Raw genomic sequence first — 20,606 nt, 5'->3', positions numbered from 1 at the left:
GGTCGCTGGTACCGGTTGGGAGCCCAGACTGCGTCTCCCTGATGCCAGGTCCCTGAGTGCCTTGTGCTCCATGCCCTGAGCCGGGTGCTCCCGGCAGGAGGATGGGCACAGGAGCCCACATGAGAGCTCTCGGGGCTCTCAGCATTAAGATTTAAGGAGCAAACCTCCCGAATTGGCCATGAGCATCCCTATGGAGCCGGCGCATTCCCAGTGGCGTGCGTGCAGAGCCGCTCTGACTCCTCCCTGCTCCCCCCACCCCGTTTCTTTCCCACCCCTTCCTTTATCCTACCTTTACCAACCTTCCCTTCGTTCTGTGGGGTTTATCCTCCCGTTCCCACCCTCCTCCCCTCTCCGCTGCCGGATTCCTGCTCCCTGTTTGTGTTGGCGAGGGCCGTGCTCCCATTACCTCATGTTTGGAGAGCAGGAGCTGCAGCCAATCCCGGCTCCCTCTGCTTTTAGGTCAAGTGATTTCTGAACTGCAGTGAGATGCTTTGAATGTGTGTGCTGGCAGCGCAGGCTGTAAGATGGCTGTCTGGAGCGGCGGGGGGGAGCGCCGGGCACGGGCACCCCTCGGCTCGGAGCACGGCACCCCTTGGAGCCCATGAAGCCCCATTCGGGAGCCATTGGGGAGCCGGCGACTCGCTCAGCTGCGGCAGTGCCGGGGAGGAGGAGGAGGAGGAGGAGATGGGGAATTCTCTGGGCTGCGTTAAAGAGCCGAAGGAAAAAGCAATGGGAAAGGCTCCCCTGTCTCCTAAAAAACGGGTCCGCTTCAAACGGAGGCGGAGGGGGAAGAGGAGAGCGATGCCGGAGGCAGCCCCACAGCAGGAAGCCCCAGCCCCGGAGCTGCGTGAGGATGAGGATGTGCTGGAGCCGAAGGCAGCCCCTCGGGAGGGAGGAGAGGAGCCCGATGGCTGCGGGGACCCCAAGGCAGCAGCTCTGCACCCCGGGCTGCTGGTGCAGGTGAAGCAGCGGTTCCAGGGCGAGCTGCAGAAGGTTCAGCTGGTGCCGGAGCCGCGGCAGCCGGGCGAGGATGCTGCTGGGGATGAAGGCACCACCGTCATCGCTCGCTTGCTGGACAACCCGGCTGAGGAGGGCTGCGAGAGGGCTGTGAGCCGCCTGGTTGAGCTGCAGAGGAGCAGTGCAGGGAGCTGCAGGGCTGTGCTGCTGCCCCTGCGCCCCAATGGCCACCCCGGGGGGCTCCTGTCCCCCACCGGTGCTGAGGAGCCAGCGAAGAGCAAGGAGCTGGGAGCCAGCAGCAGCCTGGATGCCTGGGGGAAAGGAGGCAGCAATGACCGTGGCTCCAGCACTGTGTGGACCTGCTCTTCCGCAGCAGAGCCGGGCACCGTTTCGGAGCTGTCGACACCGTCCCCCATGGTGGATCAGCCAGAAAACCCCAGCACGGAGAGAACCTCAGGGCTGCCATCATCCCAGGCCGGGGATGGAGATGGGCATGGACCACCGGCATCCCGCAGCCCATCCTCCTTCAGTGGGGGGGCAGCCCGGAGCTCCTCGGGGTACAGCAGCGACCCGGCCACACACACTGGAGCTGGTGGGACCACAGCAGCTCCCTCTGAAGGTGGCCACAGGCTTGGGAAGGGCCAGGCTTGGAGGGGGAGCTCGGGGCCAGCCGGAGGAATGGTCAGTGCCTGCGTGTGCCCTCACCCGCCTCTTGCACTGGGGTGGGGGGAGCTGGGTCAGGGGAGCCCACATCCTGGTGGCTCCTGGGGCGGTCGTCTTGGCAAGGTGCAACCTCGTGCTGAGCATGGTGGTGCAGAAAGATCCCGAAGCCTTTTTCCTTCTGAGCATCTCCATTGGGAAGCATTTCCCAGGGATCCACCCATCCCGTCCTGTGTTCCCAGTATGGGTGGTCAAAGAGCTGCGCTCACCGGAGCCCCTGTGTGCTGCCAGTGGTCATGGAGGCTCTCAGGGCTGTGTTGGTTCATATGCCCTCGGGGCTGCTGGGTCGGGTGTGAGTTTGGGGTATCCCCATCCTGCTGCCTGCACTAAGCTACCAGGAGCAGGATCTCAAGAGGAAGAGGAGGGGATGATGCTGTGTTGGAGCCCATTGTTGCTGTTTGGAGGTCTCTGTTTAGGGGAGGCAGAGTAGGCTGAAGGTGCTCTTGGGTTTGGCCAAGCTCTGTTCACCCCAGAAGTGTGTGATTGGAAAGGCAGGAAAGGGGCTGTGGCCCCGATACCTGTGCTGGGTTGGGGCTGGTGTCACCCCTTGGCCTTCAGCATCCTGCCACCGGTTGCTTGGTTGGTGAGGCTGATGCTGGAAGGGTTTGGAAGAGCCTGAGCCCAGGTCCTGTGAGTTTCCACTCCCAATTCTTGCTGGTGCCTCCCTAAATCTTTGTCCTGACACAGACATGTGAAGAAAGGAGGGTGGAGCTGGTGCTGCATCCTGCACCTCTGTATGCACGTCTCTGTCTCTAGGAGGGTTTCCTGCAAGGATGCCCTCAGGGAAGGGCTCAGCGATTGGAGAAGCCCAATGCTGTGGGAATAGTTGAGAATAGAGGATTTATCCTGGCTGGGTGCTGTGAGTGTCCTGAGGGGCACTGGGGAGCTCAGGTGGGGCAGAGCTGATGGGTTCACAGGTTTCATTCTGCTCTTCATTAGGAGTCGCTGGGTTATCAATACGGGGGTGCTGCGCAGGTGAAGGTTTGTGGGTCCATCCCTGCTGCCTGCACACGTGGAGGGTCCCATTCTGCTGCTCACCTACGCTAGATCCATTCTGGCTGTGCTGCCGGGTCCTGGCATCCCTAAGGAAGCGCAGGCACGGGGCTGGAGGAGTTAAAGGCAGCGCCGTTGGTGTGGCAGCGGCTGACAAAGAGCAGTTTTGTGTGTGATGAGCAGCGAGCAGCAGCATACCAATTACACATCCTCCTGCTTCCCGATCCTGCAGGACCTGCCTGCACAGGGATCTCCAGCAGCCGGGGCCTGAGCAGTACCAGCACCCATCCGGCTGTGGTGCTGGGGGGGTCGGTAGGGCTGGGTCCGGGTACCCCTCTCCCTGCAGTGCCAGGAGGAGGAACCCACTGAGCGCTGCTTTTCCACCCTGGAATATCCAAGCAGCTCCCGCCCTCCCCTTTGTCTGCCCCTTCATTAAGGGGAGTAATTGTACTAATTGGGGAGCTGGGGGGGGACTGGGTGAGGAGGAAGCTGTGCCAGGCAGGAATATGCAGGAATGTGGAGACACGTGTGTTCTGTCACGTGCAAGTCTGGGATCTGGGCGTCTGGCTAAGAGGGGTCTGTGACCATTGGTCTCTTGTTAGGGAGGTGGGTGACAGCACCCCTGTCACCAGCACCCCCATCACCAGCACCCCTGTCACCAGCACCCCCATCACCAGCACCCCCATCACCAGCACCCCCGTCACCAGCACCCCTGTGCTGCCTCTCCAGGCACCACAAGGCAGAGTGGGGATGCAACAGCCTCCTCCCCATCCTTCCCTTTCCCCATGGGATGGAGCTGATGGCCCTGCTGCAAGCAGCTCCAAGCTGGAGGTCACGGAGGGACCTCTGTCCTCTCATACAGCACCTCCAAACGCTGTTTCCTGCTCCTTAAGTTGGTATCTTTACAACATGATGCTCTGGGTGGAGCATCCCCCATCGTGTTGGCAGCCCTGATGAGGGATGGTGTTGGTTGGTCCTTCCTTGGGTGCTGCTGGATGGGGCTGTGACCATGGGTATCCCAGGGTGCTGGGCAGGAGCTGGCAGTGGAGTGGGTGCATGAGCTGCCAGGTCTCAGGTGAGTTCACAGGAACCAGTGGTGCTGGTGGGGCCTTTTCCTGCTCCTGCATCACCCGTGGCTGCTGCTTCCTTGCAGATCTCTGACATCTACATCAGTGGTGAGTCGGGGGATATGTCAGCCAAGGAGAAGCTGCTTCTGTGGACACAGAAGGTGACTGCAGGTTACATCGGGGTGAAATGCACCAACTTCTCATCCTGCTGGAGCGATGGGAAGATGTTCAACGCGCTCATCCACAGATACAGGTAGGCAGGAGCGGTGGAGAGCATCGTCTGGGTGGGAGGAAGGGCTGAGGACCTTGTAGGGGTCCCTGCCCACCGGTGCAGGCAGTGATGGTCTGGAGGGCATGGAAATGTAGGTGAGGCTTTTGTCTCTTTTACCTGGAAATCATCTGGTGGTGGATGCTGGGGAAGAGCCACAGCACATGAGGCTGCAAGAAAAAGCACTTTGAGGTTGGGGAGAGAGGCAAGAAAAGCTTTTAGACTGGGAGTGCTGCAGTGTTTGACGTGTCAGTGCTGCCCTTCCTGCTCTCCACGAATAGCAACACTTCCATCCACGCTGTCATCCCAGGGTCTCGGAGCTCTCCCCAGCTGCAGATAAACCTCTCACAGTTCCTTTAGGGACAGTGCCCCTTCTGCATGGGCAGGGGGGCAGCGCTGGGGCCAGCAGGGCCGGCTTCTGCCCCGGCTGCTTTGTCAAGGGCACTTGGCCTTGGAGCCTGCAGGAGAATAGCAAAGCCCTGGGAGGAGGCATCTCCTGGGAGCTGGAAATAGCCCTGCCCTGTGCTGCTCTGGGTTTGCTTGTGGCTGGGAGGAGCAGGCAGGGTTTAACAGGGAGGGATGCAGCAAGATTCTGCAGGCAGGAGATGGGCACATGATGGGCAGCACGCTCATGGCATTCAGAGGCTGGGACTTTCCTGGCTCCTCCATTGCCCATTTGAGGTTTATTTGTGCTGGGGTTTGCTGGTGCAGGGCTGGCAGCACCTGTGCCTGCTGCATCCCCTCTGCTCTGCCCATGTCCTCTGGAGAGGTTTCACCACCTGCTTTGGGGCTGTTCAGGCACCTGTGTCCAGTCCCAGTCACCACACTGGGTACAGAGCAGAAAGGGGCAGGTCCCAGAGGAGCACAAGAGTGTTTCCTTCACAGCCTGAACATCCCCTTCCCAAAGGGGATGAGCTGGGGATGTGCTCCCAGGTTACCTTGGAGAGAGACCAGCCCAGGAGAGGAGCCCTTGGGAGCTGCCTGGGCAGTGGAGCCCATGCAGGATGCTCCATCCTGGGCACCTTTGTGCTGTTTGCCAACACTGTGGCTGTGCTGTGTGTCTGCAGGCCAGATCTGGTGGACATGGAGCGGGTGCAGATCCAGAGTAACCGGGAGAACCTGGAGCAGGCCTTTGAGATTGCAGAGAGGCTGGGGGTCACCAGGCTGCTGGACGCTGAAGGTGGGTGACCAGGGTGGTATCAGTGGGGTGATGCTGACCTCTGCCTGCTCCCATTCCTCACTGCCTTTCTCCTTCCCCCTTGTCAGATGTGGACGTGCCCTCTCCGGATGAGAAGTCCGTGATAACTTATGTGTCTTCAATCTATGATGCCTTTCCCAAAGTCCCCGAAGGAGGAGAAGGGATCAGCGCTATCGTGAGTTGGGATGCTGGGGCAGTGGTGGGGGAGGCAGCTGGTTGGTGTGGGGAGGGTTTGGAGGTTCCCTGTCCACTGTAGCAGATGGTTGATGGGTGGAAGAGATTCAGGCGGAGGAAGGAGCTTCCCTGTTAATGTGTCTGCCTGTGAGCTGCTGATGTGCCTGTAGAGCTGTGGTGTTCTGTGGGTTCTGCATGGGCTTGAGCTCATGGGAAAGCAGAACTTGGCTTCCAGGGAGCAGCTCACGAGGAGCATCTTCCTCCTTCCTATACCTGAGATGGCATCACAGGAGGGAGGCACAGGCAAATGATGCATCCCTTAGGTGTGACCATGGCACCTCAGTTCTCTCCCCATGCAGACCTGCCCATGGCAGTGCTCTGCAAGGGCCATCTCACCCCGCAGGAGGTGGACTCAAGGTGGCTGGAGTACCAGACCCGTGTGGAGTCCCTTGTCTCCTGGATCAAGCAGCACACGATACTCATGTCAGATAAATCCTTCCCCCAGAACCCTGTAGAGCTAAAGGTAGGTCCTGGATGAGGTCAATCCGCAGTGTCCTGTGTGCTCAGCATTGAGAGCTGGGTGGTCTCATTCCCCACAGTGGTTTCTGATGAGCTTTTCTCATCCCAGGCACTTTATAACCAGTACATACACTTCAAAGAAACTGAAATCCCAGCGAAAGAGCAGGAAAAAGGAAGGATAGAGGAGCTCTACAAACTACTAGAGGTGAGCAGCATCATGGCTACCCAGAGGCTTGTAGGTGGGAGTGTTGTGGTTTGAGCAAGTGTGCTCAGTACAGGTTTATTTGGGAAGGGAGAAGTGGAAATAACCTTCAGGGTGAAGGATGCAGCAGGCAGCACTGCAGGAGTGATGCTGCTGCCTTCCAGCCCTGCTTTCCTTGCTGTGGTCTGTAGCCAGCTGGAGGAGGAGGGAAGGAGATGCCATTCTGTTGGTGTTTTCCCCAGGTATGGATCGAGTTTGGACGCATCAAGCTGCCTCAGGGCTACCACCCCAACGACGTGGAGGAGGAGTGGGGCAAGCTTATCATAGAGATGCTGGAGCGTGAGAAGCTGCTGCGGCCAGCGGTGGAGAGGTCGGTGTGGGGCTGTCCCCTGCTCCCCTGCTTGGGGGGGATGGCCCAAAGCCCCTGTCTCATTCTGCTCCCCTCTGTCATCACAGGCTGGAACTGCTGCTACAAATCGCTAACAAAATCCAGAATGGTGCTTTGAGCTGTGAGGAGAAGCTCACTCTGGCAAAGAACACGCTGCAGGCTGTGAGTGAGGGGGTATTCCCACCCTTCCTGATGCTCCTGCCTCTTCCTCTCCCTTCTGTGTGGGGTCGTTGGCTCTCCAGGACACCTTTCCTATCTGTTCGGACAGTGCGGGGGGTGGTGGATAGCTGGTGATCACACAAGGACCCTGGGGACAGTTTGTTGTGTTGTTGGGTCTAAAACCCCCAAATCTGCTTTATTTGTCTGAAAAGGACCCAAAGTCCTTGGGCAGAAAGGGCTCAGGTGCAGGCTGCAGCCACCTGCATAGGGAGCAGGTATCTGGGGAGGGTGTTTTGTGCTGGGAGAACAAGATGTGAGGGTTGGGAGCTAAAAATAGTTAAGCCCAAGCAAGAAATGAGATGATTTGAGTGACTGTCCATGGGACTAACCACGGGAGCCCATCTGTCATTAGAGGCTTTCAGTTTATCTGCAGGAGCTTTTCTAAAGGGGACATCCTGGGGGTGGTGTGAATGATGAACTCATGTTCTTCTGCTCAAGTCAAGTGTAGGGACCAAAAGGTCTCTTGTGGTTTGAAGATGATGCTGGGCTCCTGTCCTGTCTCTGTGCCCACTTGTCCTCAGTCTCCTCTCTCCATGCAGGATGCTGCTCACCTGGAGTCGGGGCAGCCGGTGCAGTACGAGCACGACGTGGTCATGTACCTGCAGGAGTGTGAGGGGCTCATCCGCCAGCTCCAGGTGGATGTGCAGATCCTTCGGGATGAGAATTACTACCAGCTGGAGGAGCTGGTGTTCAGGTGAGACGGGCTCTGTTGGAATGGTCTGTGGATGGAGGAGCATGGTCAGAGGTTGATGCATGGGGATGGTTGATGCTTCTCTGATGGATGATGCTCCTCTGCTCTGCTGTGGGGAAAGGGAAGAAGCGTGTATGCATATCCTAACCCAGGCCTTGCTCCTCCAGGATCATGCGGCTGCAGGATGAACTGGTGACGCTGAGGCTGGAATGCACTAACCTGTACAGGAAAGGTCACTTCTCCACCCTGGAGCTGGTGTCCACTTCCACACTGAGCACAACGCACTTGAAGGGGGAATCCCTGACCAAAGGGCTTCACACCTCCTCTGCCTCCTGGTTCCGGAAGCCCATGACCAGGACAGAGCTGGTGGCCATCTCCTCTTCTGAAGATGAAGGCAGCCTCCGGTTCGTGTACGAGCTGCTGGCCTGGGTGGAGGAGATGCAGGTGAGTGCTGCCTATCTGGGGCACGTCACCCACTCACACTGATGTGGGGAGGTAGAAACCTGCTCTGGGCTTTATCCTGCTTTATCTGTGGATAATTGCTTTGGTGGCTCAGGGTTTCAGGGAAGCACCAACACGTTTGTCTTGTGTTGGGTTCTCTCTGTTGTGGCCCCTCTGATCAGTGGGTATCAGAAGGTCCTTTTGAAGCTGGAAGCAAATCTGTACTGATGCAGTCAGTCCTTTTGGTCTTAAGTGGGTGTGAAGCTTGTGCAGGCTGCCCCAGCAATCAGTGGTGGAGCACTGGCTTAGCACTGGTGTGATGTTTGTTCCATCTTGAGTGACCTGGAAGGTTTTCTTGCCCTCGTGTCCTATGAGAGATGCTCCTGCAGATGAGGAGAGCTGACCTGAACCCCTTGGCCTGTTTCAGATGAGACTGGAGCGAGCAGAGTGGGGAACTGACCTGCCAAGTGTGGAAACCCAGCTGGAGACCCAGCGGCACATCCATAGCAGCGTGGAGGACCTGGGCTCCAGCGTAAAGGAGGCCAGGATGTATGAGGTACAGTGGCACGGGCTGGGTGATGCAGTGCATGGCACAACTCATGTGGGGAAGGTGAGGGCATCAGGATGGGTTCTTGTGGGTAAAAGCGTTGGTTAAGGATGGAGCTTCTGCACTGATGGAGCTGGTGCAAGGAGCTGCAGCCCTGAGCCATCCTTCCACCTCCTCTCGCTCGCAGAGAGCCAGGGAGGGAGATTTGGAGGTGGGTTTCAGGTGATGCTCTTCTGTGTTATAACAGGAGCATTTTTCATCCTTCAGGGTAAAATGTCCCAGAACTTCCGTGCCAGCTACACAGAGACGCTTGGCAAGCTGGAGACACAGTACTGCAAGCTGATGGTGAGTGGGGTCCAAGGGGGCTCTGGTACTGCCCGGGGAGCACAGGGTCCATCCTTGCTGCCCTGCTCCTGAGCATCCCTGCTCCGAGGCTGGGGAGGGGGGAAGAAACCATCCACTGTGGAGCAAGGGGGAGAAATCACCCTTCATTGTGTGCAGGAGACCTCAGGCTCACGACTAAGGCACCTCCAGAGCCTGCATGGGTTTGTGTCCCGGGCCACGGCTGAGCTCATTTGGCTCAATGAGAAGGAGGAGGAGGAGCTGGCCTACGACTGGAGTGACAGCAACACCAACATTGCAGCCAAGAAGAACTACTTCTCGGTGAGCAGGTGGTGGGATGGGTGCTCTCTGGGCTCTGCTGCTGCTATTGACCTGCTGTGGGTCCTTCAGCTCCTAACAGACCTGAAGTCCCCAGAGGTTGGGATGTTCCCTCTAAAGTCATTGAGCTTGTAGCTCAGGAGTGCAGGTGATGAAATTATGTATTCAATGGAGTTTCAATGGAAAAGGCATCAAAAGATGATGTTTTGGCACCATGTGGAATTAAAGGCATCTTTAACTAGTGGATAGGAAGAAAAGGGATATTGATTCCTCTTTAAAGCAGTATAAATAAATTGCTGTCTCCACAATTGCACCGTCTGGGACTGAAGTGGCTCCTGGGCAGGTTTCCAGTACCTGTGTTATATCTGCCTTGTGTGTTTGGTACCCAGGAGGCATCCTGGGGGGAACTGGTTGTGGTGCTTGTGTGCTGTGTTAACTGGACCCGGTCTGAGTGAGGCAGCTCCCCACAGCTGAGGTTTGCACTTTGCTTGTGTCCTCCATGCAGGAGCTGATGACAGAGCTGGATGAGAAGCAGGACATCTTCCGCTCCCTCCAAGACACAGCAGAGCTGTTATCCCTGGAGAACCACCCGGCCAAGCAAACTGTAGAGGTGAGCAGGCAGCAAACCATGGAATCATGGAATGGTTTGGGTTGGAAGGGACTTTAAAGGTCATCCGGTTCCAACCCCCTGCTATGTCATCTCTGGTCCATGCTTCCCAGGCCTACAGCGCTGCTGTGCAGACCCAGTGGCAGTGGATTAAGCAGCTCTGCTTGTGCGTGGAGCAGCACGTGAAGGAGAACACTGCCTATTTCCAGGTACTTGGGAGGAACAGACGGAATTCCCTTGGTCCCCATCCACTGCATGAACTTCATATGCTGCTGCTCGCTCTGGGGGTGAGGGAAGGAGGGATTTGTGGTGCTCATGGGGTCTGCTTGCTCCTGAATCATCTCATTCCCCTTAGCTGCCCTCTGGGGATGTCTCACTAGGGCTTCCGTGTAGTTCTGGCCATCCATGTGGGATGCTCACAGCCTTAAGACCAGGATAGCATTGGGAGTTGCTGGTTGAGGTGCTGGGGCTGGGTCTGCAGTGTGCTTGGGCAGGTGTCTGTGACCCTCATTGTCTCTGCAGTTCTTCAGTGATGCTCGGGAGCTGGAGACCTACCTGCGCAACCTGCAGGACTCCATCAAAAGGAAGTATTCCTGTGACCATAACACGAGCCTGACGCGGCTGGAGGACCTGCTGCAGGACTCCATGGTGGGTTCTCCACCCTCCCACCCCCCTGGGTGGGCAATGGGTGACCTTCTTGCTCCGGTCCCGCAGTGTAGCTTGGGGCACCTCTTGCTTCCCAGGGAAAACTGGGCTCCTTTTATTCCCACAGCAATGCAGGTTCATGTAATGTGGTTTGCTTCTCCATCTTGGTCAATGTTCTGCTTCTCATTGGAGCTGCTGCACGTGTTTGTACGTGGCCATGGAGTGCACATCGTGCATCCCTGTGTGGATTTAATGCTGCTGATGGTAGCTGGATCTCAGTTACAACAGCCAATGGGTCACTGCAGCTTTGGGGTGAAGAGCAGGCAGCACATGCTGCCTGTGCAAGCTCCAAGCTTAACATGTGAGCTAGTTCTTCCCATTGGTGTCCATCCTGGTCAGCATGGAGCCAGTTGGGTTCTACCAAGGGAGGCGCAGAGCCTGTAGGATGCCCCAGTTTCTGCCTTTGAGCTGGTGCTCGCTAGGATGCAGAGAAATGCCTGCTCTTCATCCAGACTAAATCCCATGTTAATCCACAGTGCTGTGCCGCTGGGGGCAGAGCCAGGGCAGCCCAGCATGGGGATGGGAGCAGTGCTGAGCTCCAGACATGTGCCCTGGCTTAGCTGCAGCGTAGCAGAGAGGGGATGACCATGATCATGTTGTGATGTCCTCGTCCGAATTGGCCTGAAAGAACCACAACCGAAAACCAGAACGCAAGGCACAAAGCATCAGATGGGGTTTGAAAGCAGGGACAGAGGATTTGGGCTGTGGGCAACCACTGAACTGGAAGGGCCAGGAGGTGCCATGTGAGGGTGTGGAGGCAGGTGGCTGCTTTGGCTTTGCTCTTGGTGCACAGCACTGATCTCCAGGCAATGGGGATGCCCTGGGTTCATCAGCTGGGCTAGGACTCACCCTCTTCTCTCCTGGGGCTCCCAGCCTCTCTGTCCCAGCCTCGGGGTTGTCCTGCTCTGTTCTCCAGCACTACCAGGGCACAGAGCTCCTGGTGTCTGTATTGGTGAGCTCTGCAGTTCCAGGAGTCCAGTGGGCACTGGCTGGGGTGGGAAAGGCTCATCCGGGCAGCCGGAGTGTGGCTACGACCGCAGGGCTCAGCTCTATTCCTCTTTCTTACCTGATAAGTTAAAGTTGTATTTCTTCCAATCATGCTCCCTGGGACAGGCACAGGTAGTTTATTTAATCATTTATTCTTTTCTTTTCCCCTTTTTCGTTATTTTTGCCATTAAGTTATCCTTCACTGTTGGTAGCAACTAACCAGCCCCGGGAATACCAAGCATGAAGGAGAACGTGTTCCTGGGATCCTTCCTAAACCTCTGCAGCCAGAACAGCCTGAGCTGCCACTAATCACACCAGCTGCCAGTGCAGTGATCCCCACAGGTCTCTGCTGGTGCCAGAGGCTCTTCCGGGGACTTTGCCATCAGTGCCCTGGGTTGTCCCAGCAGGGAATCAGTACCCAGCATCCTGCACTTGGGAAGTTTCTGCCCCAGTCAGAGGCCTGTGCGATCACTCCACCATTAGCCCCTTCTCCCCAGATGTTTTGTCCATGTAATTCATTGTATTCCCATTCCAGCCATTGGTTTTCACATGCCTTCATCCTTTGCTTTAGAAAAGGGAGCATGCTTCTGTGGTTTCTCCTCCAGACACCTGAATGTGCCGGCTTTGGGCTGGAGCTTGTCCTGTAAGGACAGCCCCTTACACCTCCTGGGACCTTCATTGTGGTGTCTGCTGTGTTCTCTTTCTTTCCCTTTTGAAAGAAAACATATTCTTGTCCTCGCAGCAAAAGAGCCGGAGGTGTGCATGTGGCTTTGAGGGCAGGGGGAATGGTAGCCAGAGGACCCACCCCGACGTGAAGTCCTTTCCCCCATCCCATCTCCTGACCCCTTTTCCCACCCCGTTAGAGGGCAGCAGGATCCTCCTGATGTGTTTCAGCCCCTGAGGTCCCAGCATAGCTCCTCCAGGCCAGCGTTGGGGTGGGAGGTGCTGGGATGCCTGTGTGGGACCTTCTCCCCACTGCCTCAAGCAACCCTCCCGTCACCCTTGTCTCTGGCAGGATGAGAAGGAGCAGCTCATCCAGTCCAAGAGCTCCGTGGCCAGCCTGGTGGGACGCTCCAAGAGCATCGTTCAGCTGCGGCCCAGGAACCCGGAGCACCTCGTGAGGAGCACGATCCCCATCAAGGCTGTTTGTGACTATCGGCAGATCGAGGTGAGGGCTGGATGGTGGTGGGGAAAGGGGAGGCAGGGATGAGGCAGGGGAGCAATGCTGTGGGATGGGTTAGGATGAGCTCCATGGTGTCTGTCAATGGGAAGCAGGAGCTATTTGCAGGCCTGTTTTTCCTGGAGCAGATTTCCATGTCTCAGGTTTATTCTGGGCAGGAGCTAAAGTCTTTTTTCCCCATGGATGGGCTTCATCAGCCTCGGCCAAATAGGCACATGGTGATAACCAGCTCCTGTCCCTTCCTCTCCACACATGAGCTTGGTGCACTCTTGGCATTGATATGTGTATATATCAGTGATATATACACTGATATGATGTATATATACATCAGGGATGTATATATCATAAATATATGATATAGGGATATGTATTTATGGAAGCTGGCAGCAAGGGCAGGTGTGTGCAGCCCCACTGCTGGGTTCTGACGGTGCTGGTGTCCCTGCAGATCACCATCTGCAGGAATGACGAGTGTGTGCTGGAGGACAATTCCCAGAGGACCAAGTGGAAGGTGATCAGCCCCACAGGGAATGAGGCCATGGTGCCTTCTGTGTGTTTCCTGATCCCCCCGCCCAACAAAGAGGCCATTGAGATGGCCAACAGGTAACTTGGTCTCTGCTGTGGGGGAGGCTGATGTGCAATGGCAGGGAGATGGGGAGAGGGCAGAGCTGGGTGGGAATGGGAGAGGAGCTGGGGTGGAGGAACAGGAATGGGTGGTGTGGCTGGTTTGGGGCAAAGGAAGGAATCCCTCATGGTTATACAGCTGCAAACTCCATTGCAGCAGCTGCTATAGGAGCTTAGAGGAAATGAAGATATGGGATGAGGGATCTCTGCAGGGATCTCTGGCACTGGACAGCAGGAACAGGGCTTGTTGCCTTGGTGGGCTGCTGGCTGGCAGCGATGGCTGGTGGGTTAACAGGTGCTGCAGAGATCCAGCGCTGATGGATCTGCTCCTTCCCCTGGCAGGATAGAACAGTTGTACCAGAAAGTGATGGCTCTCTGGCACCAGCTGCACATGAACACAAAGAGCCTCATCTCCTGGAACTACCTGCGGAAGGACATAGCCGTGGTGCAAAGCTTCAGCATGGAGAAGGTACAGTAGGAGCTTCTGTGTCGGTCACTGTCCAGGCTTCCTCATGAGCCTGAGGGGAAAGGGAAGACCAGAGACTGTGAGGCTGGGGGGGGACGAAGGTGTTTGAACAGTGGGAAAACTGGAGGGGGTCTGTGCAAAATGGTTGTGGCTTTTTCCCAATGAAAAGAGCATCAGCAGTTTGCTGCTGAACTGTGATAGGGATAAGAGACTGTGGGCGAAACATTCCATTAGGGAGCGAGCAAGGATGGAGGGAGGTGTGGAGCTCAGCTTCTCCTCCGCACACAGCTCCTCACTTGGCAAACACAGGCGATGGAGCTGAGCAGGATGGGCTCAGGTCATTCCCAGGGGCTCCATGTGCTGCTTTTCCACGTGCAGCTCCGGTCCCTGGCGCAAGGGGAGTGCCAACAAGCCATGAGGAGCCTGCAGGCACACTACGAGGACTTCCTGCAGGACAGCCGGGACTCGGAGCTCTTCTCCGTGTCAGACCGGCTGCGCCTGGAGGAGGAAGTGGAGTCTTCCAAGGAACACATCCGGCAGCTGCTGGAGTCCATGGAGAACGGTGAGCTTCAAAGGGCTGATGGATTAACCAGGAGCTGGGGGGACTCATCAGCACAGGATTGATGGGATGGCTTTGTTTTCTTTCTGGGCTAGCTTGTTGATGGTGTGAGCAGCTGCTCTCTGTGGTTCTCCATCCATTCAAGTGCTGGGCCTTTGTCCAGGGATGCTCTTGTGGGGAGGATTTGACTTTGCAGCTTCAGCTTAACTGCTGGCTCCTATTGGCCTAATATTGTTGGAGACTGGTTTAGTTGTGAGGATGCATTCTGAGCAAGGGGCTCTTCTCTTTAGGAAGACAGATGTGGTGGTGACACGTGTGACACAGCAACGCTGTGAATCCCACTAAGACCAGGGACTGCAGCTTTCTCCTGGTGCCCTGTGGCTGGGCTCATTTTTGACTGCATTTGAAAGAGATGATTTGGTTCACTTGTTTTCCATCTGAGCAGACACCCGGTGCCTCAGTGTCACTGTGATGCTGCATTCGGCTCCGGGGCTCCCGGCGGGTCCCATGTGAGGCAGGCACCAGGCAGGGTTGATGGAGCTGCTGATTTGCTTTGCCTGTGACTTGCAGAAGACAAGGATGAGACTGTTGCCAGGACGTATCTGTCGGAGCTGAAGAACATCCGCCTGCACCTGGAGGAGTGTGAGCAGCGGCTGGTGAGCCGCATCCAGGCCCCCAGCAGCACCCGAGCAGATGCTGACACCATCCAGGACAACACCATCCGCATTGCGGAGCAGGAGGTCAGTCCTGGGAGGGTGGTGGCCACTGGTCTTCAGCATGTGCCCAAACCAGCTTAGCTTCTATGGTGGGATGTGAGGGTGATGGCTGCGTGACTGTGCAGGGATTGAGGGGATCCTGCTGCACAGGAGGTAGCAGGAAACCTCTCCAGTTGCTTCATTTCATATCACCCCCTTTGCTCGGGGCAATCCTGCTTTTTCTCCCCCTTCTTGGGCATTCCTTTCACGTTCTTCCTGTTCCTGCCATAGCGGATGCAGGAGGATCTGCAGCGGCTGCAGTCAGACCTGCGCTTTGTTTCGGAGAGATGCTACAGCTTCCTCAACAAGGCACCTGCAGGGTCCAGCACTCCCCACCTCCGTTCTGAGCTTGACTTGGTGGTGAGCAAGATGGACCAGATGCAGGGGCTGTCTTCCACCTACCTGCAAAAGTGAGTCAGGACATGCCTCTGTTCCCAAATACCTGCTTGAATCTACCCAATTCTGCTAAAGATGAGCCTCTTAACACACCTTGCACTGGAGCGTAACTGGGCTCCATCCCTCTGTGGCATATGTTGCAGACAGATCCAAGAGGATCTCTGCTGAACTTTGGATGTCATTGTGCTGCCTCTGTTTGCTTTGCAGGTTGAAGACGGTTGATGTTATTATTCGTAACACCCAAGGAGCAGAATCTCTGGTCAAAGGGTATGAGGTTAAGCTGAGCCAAGAGGAGGCAGTGCCTGCTGACCTGGCCGCTATCCAGTCCCACAGAGCAGCCTTACAGGTTGGTACTGGTCGCCTTCTGGGATGGGCAGGCAGAGAGCAGCCAATGCTTTAACATTTGTCAGGCTTCTGCCCTGTTCCTGCTCAGTCTGTACTCTGTGACACCTTTCTTGCCTCACTATAGCTGCCAAGAGGATTTTGTGCTGTTTATGTGACCCCTTATTGCTTTGGAAAGGTGAAGGAGCAGCTATAGCTTGTTCTCTCTCCCATAGAGTGTATGTGAGCATCTTGGGTTTCCTGTTGCTGTAGGACAGGGGCTGAACCAATCTGTCTGCTCCATGCTGGGAACATGGTCCCCTGTGTTTTATACCTCCTATATTCAGCTTGTCCATGGCAGGTTAAGGAGGGATAAACCCTTTCTCAGGCAAATCACCCTGTGCAGGAGGGCATCTCTGACCTAAGGAGCCTTTTGCTTCCCATGGCATTGACCCGGGGCTGCCTCTCTCTGGTTTGCAGCAATGGCTTGGGGAGGTGAAGGACAAGGGCTCCGTGTTCTCCACACTGGAGGAGGAGCTGGCCAAGGCGAAGGTGGTGGGTGAGCAGCTCTACCGGCTGCGGCAGGAGCGCAGCATCGACCTCGAGCGCTACCAGGAGAAGGGGACCCAGCTCTGGGACCGCTGGCAACGCGTCTGTGCCCAGGTTGAGACCCGGTGAGCCTCCCGATCCGCTTCCGTGCTCCAGCTGAGAGCTTGGATCACGCTTGTCAGCAGCCCTGTGTTTCCAGATGGGATTCCCACCGGTGGCTGGGATCTCCCATAGCCTCTGGTGCCATTTCACTCTCTTATTTGCCTTGGTCCTCTCAGGCACGCAGAGCTGGAGAGCATCCAGGAGGTGCTGAGTGACTACCGGCAGTGCCACAGTGCCCTGATCCAGTGGATCGAGGAGATCACGGTGCAGCAGGAGCTGATGAAGCCCGGCCAGGCGGAGGACAGCCGGGTGCTGTCAGAGCAGCTCAGCCAGCAGACGGTGAGGAAGGAGCTCAGCTGCTGCTGTGGCTGCATCACTTCTCTTTCACTCCAACCTTCTCATCTGTGAGCTTCAGATGATGGAGTGTGGTGGGGAAGAGGCTGCAGGCCTGAGCTGGGGGTGTGGGACATGGAGGAACCCAGCTTAGCTTGAGGGGGAGATGAGGCCATGCATCCAAGTGGAAGAGTTTAGACCTTACCCAGAAGGGGAGGGCTGGGGATGGGAACTGAGCTCAGCACCCATAGCAGCCATCCTGACAGTTGCTTTTGCTTCAATTCTGATGAAGGCTTTGGCTGCAGAAATCGAGAATAATCAAGCCAAACTGGACCAGTGTCAGAAGTTCTCCCAGCAGTACTCGGCTGCTGTCAAGGTACATGGTCCCTCCTGCATGAGGCTGGCTGGGCAGGAACGGTCCTGCATTTCCATCTCCATGCTCCATGTCTGCACCCTGGTTGTGTTTGCAGGACTATGAGCTGCAGCTCATGACCTACAGGGCATTCGTGGAGTCGCAGCAGAAGTCGCCCATGAAGCGCCGACGGATGCTCTCGTCCTCGGATGCCATCACACAGGAGGTAGGAGCAGGGGAGGGATTGTGAGGGGGGGTTCTCAACACTGAGCAGCCTCTGAAACAAGCTCCTTTCTGCTCAACCCCTGGCATGGGTACAGCTTCCACCCTGGCTGCTCTTCCCCATAGCCAGAGGGGATGCTCTGAGCACCAGGCAGGACATCCCCACACTCCTGGGAATCCCTGGGTCAAATCCAGCTCAGCCCCTCAGCCTTGTGAGGTAAATAACAGGAGCACCACACAGCATTCCTGTGTGTGGATCCTTTGGGGGAGGCCTTTAGGGCCCTGAGGTCCTGTCTGCTCTGTGTGGATAGTAAAGATCCTGGTAGTCCTCTGTAAGAGCTGAGCATCCCAGTGTCCATGACCAGCATCTCCCCTTTGCTCAGTGTTGTGCAGGATGCTGTATGAGGCCACAGCTCTCCCTGTCAGACCTGCTGTGTTTCACTGATGCTGTGCTGGGTCTGCGAAGTGTCTGGGGGCTTTCCAAGTGAGAGGTGGTGCATCGGGTTCTGTCCTGTAAACTACATCACTGGGGATCTGCCGGTTGTGGCGGATGTGCCTCATTTAGAATCATAGAATCATAGAATAGTTAGGGTTGGAAAGGACCTTAGGATCATCCAGTTCCAACCCCCCTGCCATGGGCAGGGACACCTCACACTAAACCAGGGCACCCAAGGCTCTGTCCAACCTGGCCTTGAACACTGCCAGGGATGGAGCATTCACAACCTCCTTGGGCAACCCATTCCAGTGCCTCAGCACCCTCACAGTAAAGAGTTTCTTCCTTATATCTAATCTAAACCTCTGCTGTTTAAGTTTCAACCCATCACCCCTTGTCCCCCTCTCTCCCTTCACAGTTTATGGATTTACGGACTCGCTACACAGCTCTGGTGACATTAACCACACAGCATGTGAAGTACATCAGTGATGCTCTCCGGCGTCTGGAGGAGGAGGAGGTAAGGGTGTTGTACAGGCTCATTTCCTAGCACCCCAAGGGTGCTGCTCCGTGTTGAGGTTCCATCTCGGATGCTGCTCCTGAGAGCCTGTGGGAGTCTGGGACCCCTTTGACGTGGTTTCCTTCCTCTGTTTGCAGAAAGTAGTAGAGGAGGAGAAGCAGGAGCATGTGGACAAGGTGAAGGAGCTGCTGGGCTGGGCCGTGGGCTTGAAGCAGAGTGTGCAAGGCAGGATGGCAGCTGCTGGGAGCAGGGAGCTGGGCGACATCGAGAAGTCCATCTCGGAGCAGCAGGTAAAGCAGGGGCAGGAGGCAGACAGTGTTTAACTGCTGCTCTGCTTCCACAGCTGTAGTAAGCATCTTCCTTTTGTGTCCGCATCTGAAAGGCCCTGAATGAGGAGCTGGCTGCAAAGAAGGAGCAGGTCTCTGAGGCCATCAAAACTTCACAGATCTTCCTGGCAAAGCACAGCCATAAGTGAGTGTGGTGTGAGGAGGGGCCAGGGAGGGAGAGCACTGGGGGGTGATGGGACCCCTTATTGCTGGGGCTGTGGGCTGGGGTCCAGTGCCTGAGTCCCATTAGAAACAGTGATGTGCTGCATGTGACAGTTGTCTCTTTCTTCTCTGCACCAAGAACTATGAAATATGCCACCCATTGACGCTGTTGTGACAATATTCATCTCCTTTAGTAGTGACCCAGCCCTGGGAATTTGAGTGTTACAACTCATTGTAGCATCCTTTGCTCACCATACTGACCCGTGCTGGTTTTAGCTGAGCCAGGCAGTGGGGAGGGAGCACTCGTGGTGGGTTTGGTCTTTGCCTTCACCAGGAGAGCACAGTAATTCTGTGGAGCAGGTTCCTGGACAGGTTTCCCTTTCCCTTTGCAGGCTTTCCCATCCGGAGAAGGAGCAGATTTCTGCTCAGCTCAGTGCTTTGAAGGAGACCTACCAGGAGCTGTGCAGTGACTCCACAGAGCAGCTCCAGCAGCTCCAGAACCAGCTGGCTCAGGAGGCAGAGCACAAGGTACTGACTGCTCCCTGCTGGGTCCTGTGGCCACATGGACACAGGCTGCTCCTCAACGTGTGAAAAGGTTCTCCTTGGTTGTGTTTCCCATGGCCACCGGTCACTGTCAGCTTTCTTACGTGCACGTGGTTGCCCTCCCTTCTCTTCCATCCATGCAGTATCCAAAGCTGGGGTGATCCCTGGAGGCCAAGCAGGAGGAGCTGTTTACCTGCTGCCTTCCAGGGCATGGGAGAGTTGTCCTCTGCAATGGACCCTGTGCACCAGGGTCAGCTTGTTCATGCTTGGTGGGCAATGTGCAGATGGAAAGGGTCCCCTTAGCAGATGTGTGTCCTCTGCAGGATGCCCACAGAGTGCTCCCCCTCACTGCCTGTGCGCAGGGGAGCAGGAAGGTGCCTTTCTGCAGTCTCACCTATCTCAGGCTCTGGTGAGGTTTGTCTTTGAACAAAGATGCTCAATTGAACGAGGTCCTCAGCTGGCCTGGGAGACCTTCACAACCCAAGCTGCAGCCATTCCCTGTTCCCATCCACCAGTCCTCATCAGTGTGCTGCTGGGTAGGGAGGGCTGGAAGCGCATCCTTACTTGCCTCTGTTAAGAGCTGTCTCCAGTCATTCAGATATACATGTTGTGCTATGTGAGTGTGTATACATGTGTCAATGGTATATTTGTGTGTTTGCTTGCTGGCTCCCTGTACTCTGAAGCAACAGCCCACCCAGATCTGGACACGTAACGCCGAGTTTGGCTGTTGGGTCCGTGAGTGAAGCCCTGTTCAAGCTGCTCACAGGCTGCTCCTTTGAAATCTGCTTGTCCAGCTTCCACCTAAACATAGTGTTTCTCTCCAGATTGGACTTTATAACACATTTCAGGTGTGTCAGTGCAGTAAATGCTTTCTGGTGCAAGCCTTTTAGCCCTTGTGCTGGCAGCAGCAGAAAGCTTGTGGTGAGCAAACTGACTCTAGTCACTGCTAAACCATCGTGGCTTTGATGCTGCTGCTGCCAAGAGAGCAGCTGGGAGCAGCCTGCCTGTGGAAAGGATGCTTTTTCCTTTCCCTTTTCCTCCCTCCTGGGTGGGAAAATGACTTGACAGCAAAAGCCTTCTCCAGGGCTTGTTTCCTTACAGCATCAGCACACGTTGGGGCTCAGGCTGGAACAGTTGGGCTCTCCACGAAGCCCAGGGAACAAAGCGAGAGATGGCAATGGGGCTTTGCCATAGATCCCACTATGGGATGATCCCTGCGGCTCTGATGTGGTGCAGTTGCTTCACTGTAGAGGGAGCATGAGGAACTCTTTAACATTTGCTTGCTGGAAACATCCAACTGTCAAAGAGAAGTTACAATAGACGGGAGTGCAAAGCAGAACGCGCTAAATTGAGCATGATGTGTCCTGTACAGTTTGTGTTTCATGTCAACTGGTTTTGAGATTAACTGACATCCTTGCTTACAAGT

General features: G+C 56.0%; 1 protein-coding gene across 1 annotated transcript in view; it reads left to right on the top strand.

The window, feature by feature from the left end:
- Positions 1-20,606, top strand: part of MACF1 (microtubule actin crosslinking factor 1) — a 131,369-nt gene that overhangs the window by 36,576 nt on the left and 74,187 nt on the right. Inside the window, exons 6-35 of the mRNA XM_034069104.1 lie at positions 3,824-3,990; positions 5,073-5,185; positions 5,272-5,378; positions 5,781-5,900; positions 6,006-6,101; positions 6,341-6,468; positions 6,555-6,648; positions 7,245-7,399; positions 7,564-7,840; positions 8,265-8,393; positions 8,652-8,729; positions 8,886-9,047; positions 9,550-9,654; positions 9,765-9,860; positions 10,174-10,299; positions 12,359-12,511; positions 12,969-13,123; positions 13,487-13,613; positions 13,989-14,172; positions 14,740-14,909; positions 15,156-15,334; positions 15,528-15,666; positions 16,122-16,315; positions 16,469-16,631; positions 16,918-17,001; positions 17,096-17,203; positions 18,051-18,149; positions 18,287-18,439; positions 18,532-18,620; positions 19,030-19,165. Of these exons, the coding sequence (XP_033924995.1) occupies positions 3,824-3,990; positions 5,073-5,185; positions 5,272-5,378; positions 5,781-5,900; positions 6,006-6,101; positions 6,341-6,468; positions 6,555-6,648; positions 7,245-7,399; positions 7,564-7,840; positions 8,265-8,393; positions 8,652-8,729; positions 8,886-9,047; positions 9,550-9,654; positions 9,765-9,860; positions 10,174-10,299; positions 12,359-12,511; positions 12,969-13,123; positions 13,487-13,613; positions 13,989-14,172; positions 14,740-14,909; positions 15,156-15,334; positions 15,528-15,666; positions 16,122-16,315; positions 16,469-16,631; positions 16,918-17,001; positions 17,096-17,203; positions 18,051-18,149; positions 18,287-18,439; positions 18,532-18,620; positions 19,030-19,165 (4,086 nt within the window). The remainder of the gene's footprint in view (positions 1-3,823; positions 3,991-5,072; positions 5,186-5,271; positions 5,379-5,780; positions 5,901-6,005; positions 6,102-6,340; positions 6,469-6,554; positions 6,649-7,244; positions 7,400-7,563; positions 7,841-8,264; positions 8,394-8,651; positions 8,730-8,885; positions 9,048-9,549; positions 9,655-9,764; positions 9,861-10,173; positions 10,300-12,358; positions 12,512-12,968; positions 13,124-13,486; positions 13,614-13,988; positions 14,173-14,739; positions 14,910-15,155; positions 15,335-15,527; positions 15,667-16,121; positions 16,316-16,468; positions 16,632-16,917; positions 17,002-17,095; positions 17,204-18,050; positions 18,150-18,286; positions 18,440-18,531; positions 18,621-19,029; positions 19,166-20,606) is intronic.

The sequence above is a fragment of the Melopsittacus undulatus genome, chromosome 14 (assembly GCF_012275295.1).
Source record: "Melopsittacus undulatus isolate bMelUnd1 chromosome 14, bMelUnd1.mat.Z, whole genome shotgun sequence".
NCBI classification, from domain to species: domain Eukaryota; kingdom Metazoa; phylum Chordata; class Aves; order Psittaciformes; family Psittaculidae; genus Melopsittacus; species Melopsittacus undulatus.
Note: the sequence above shows the minus strand (reverse complement) of the source record. Positions and strands in the feature narration are given on the sequence as shown.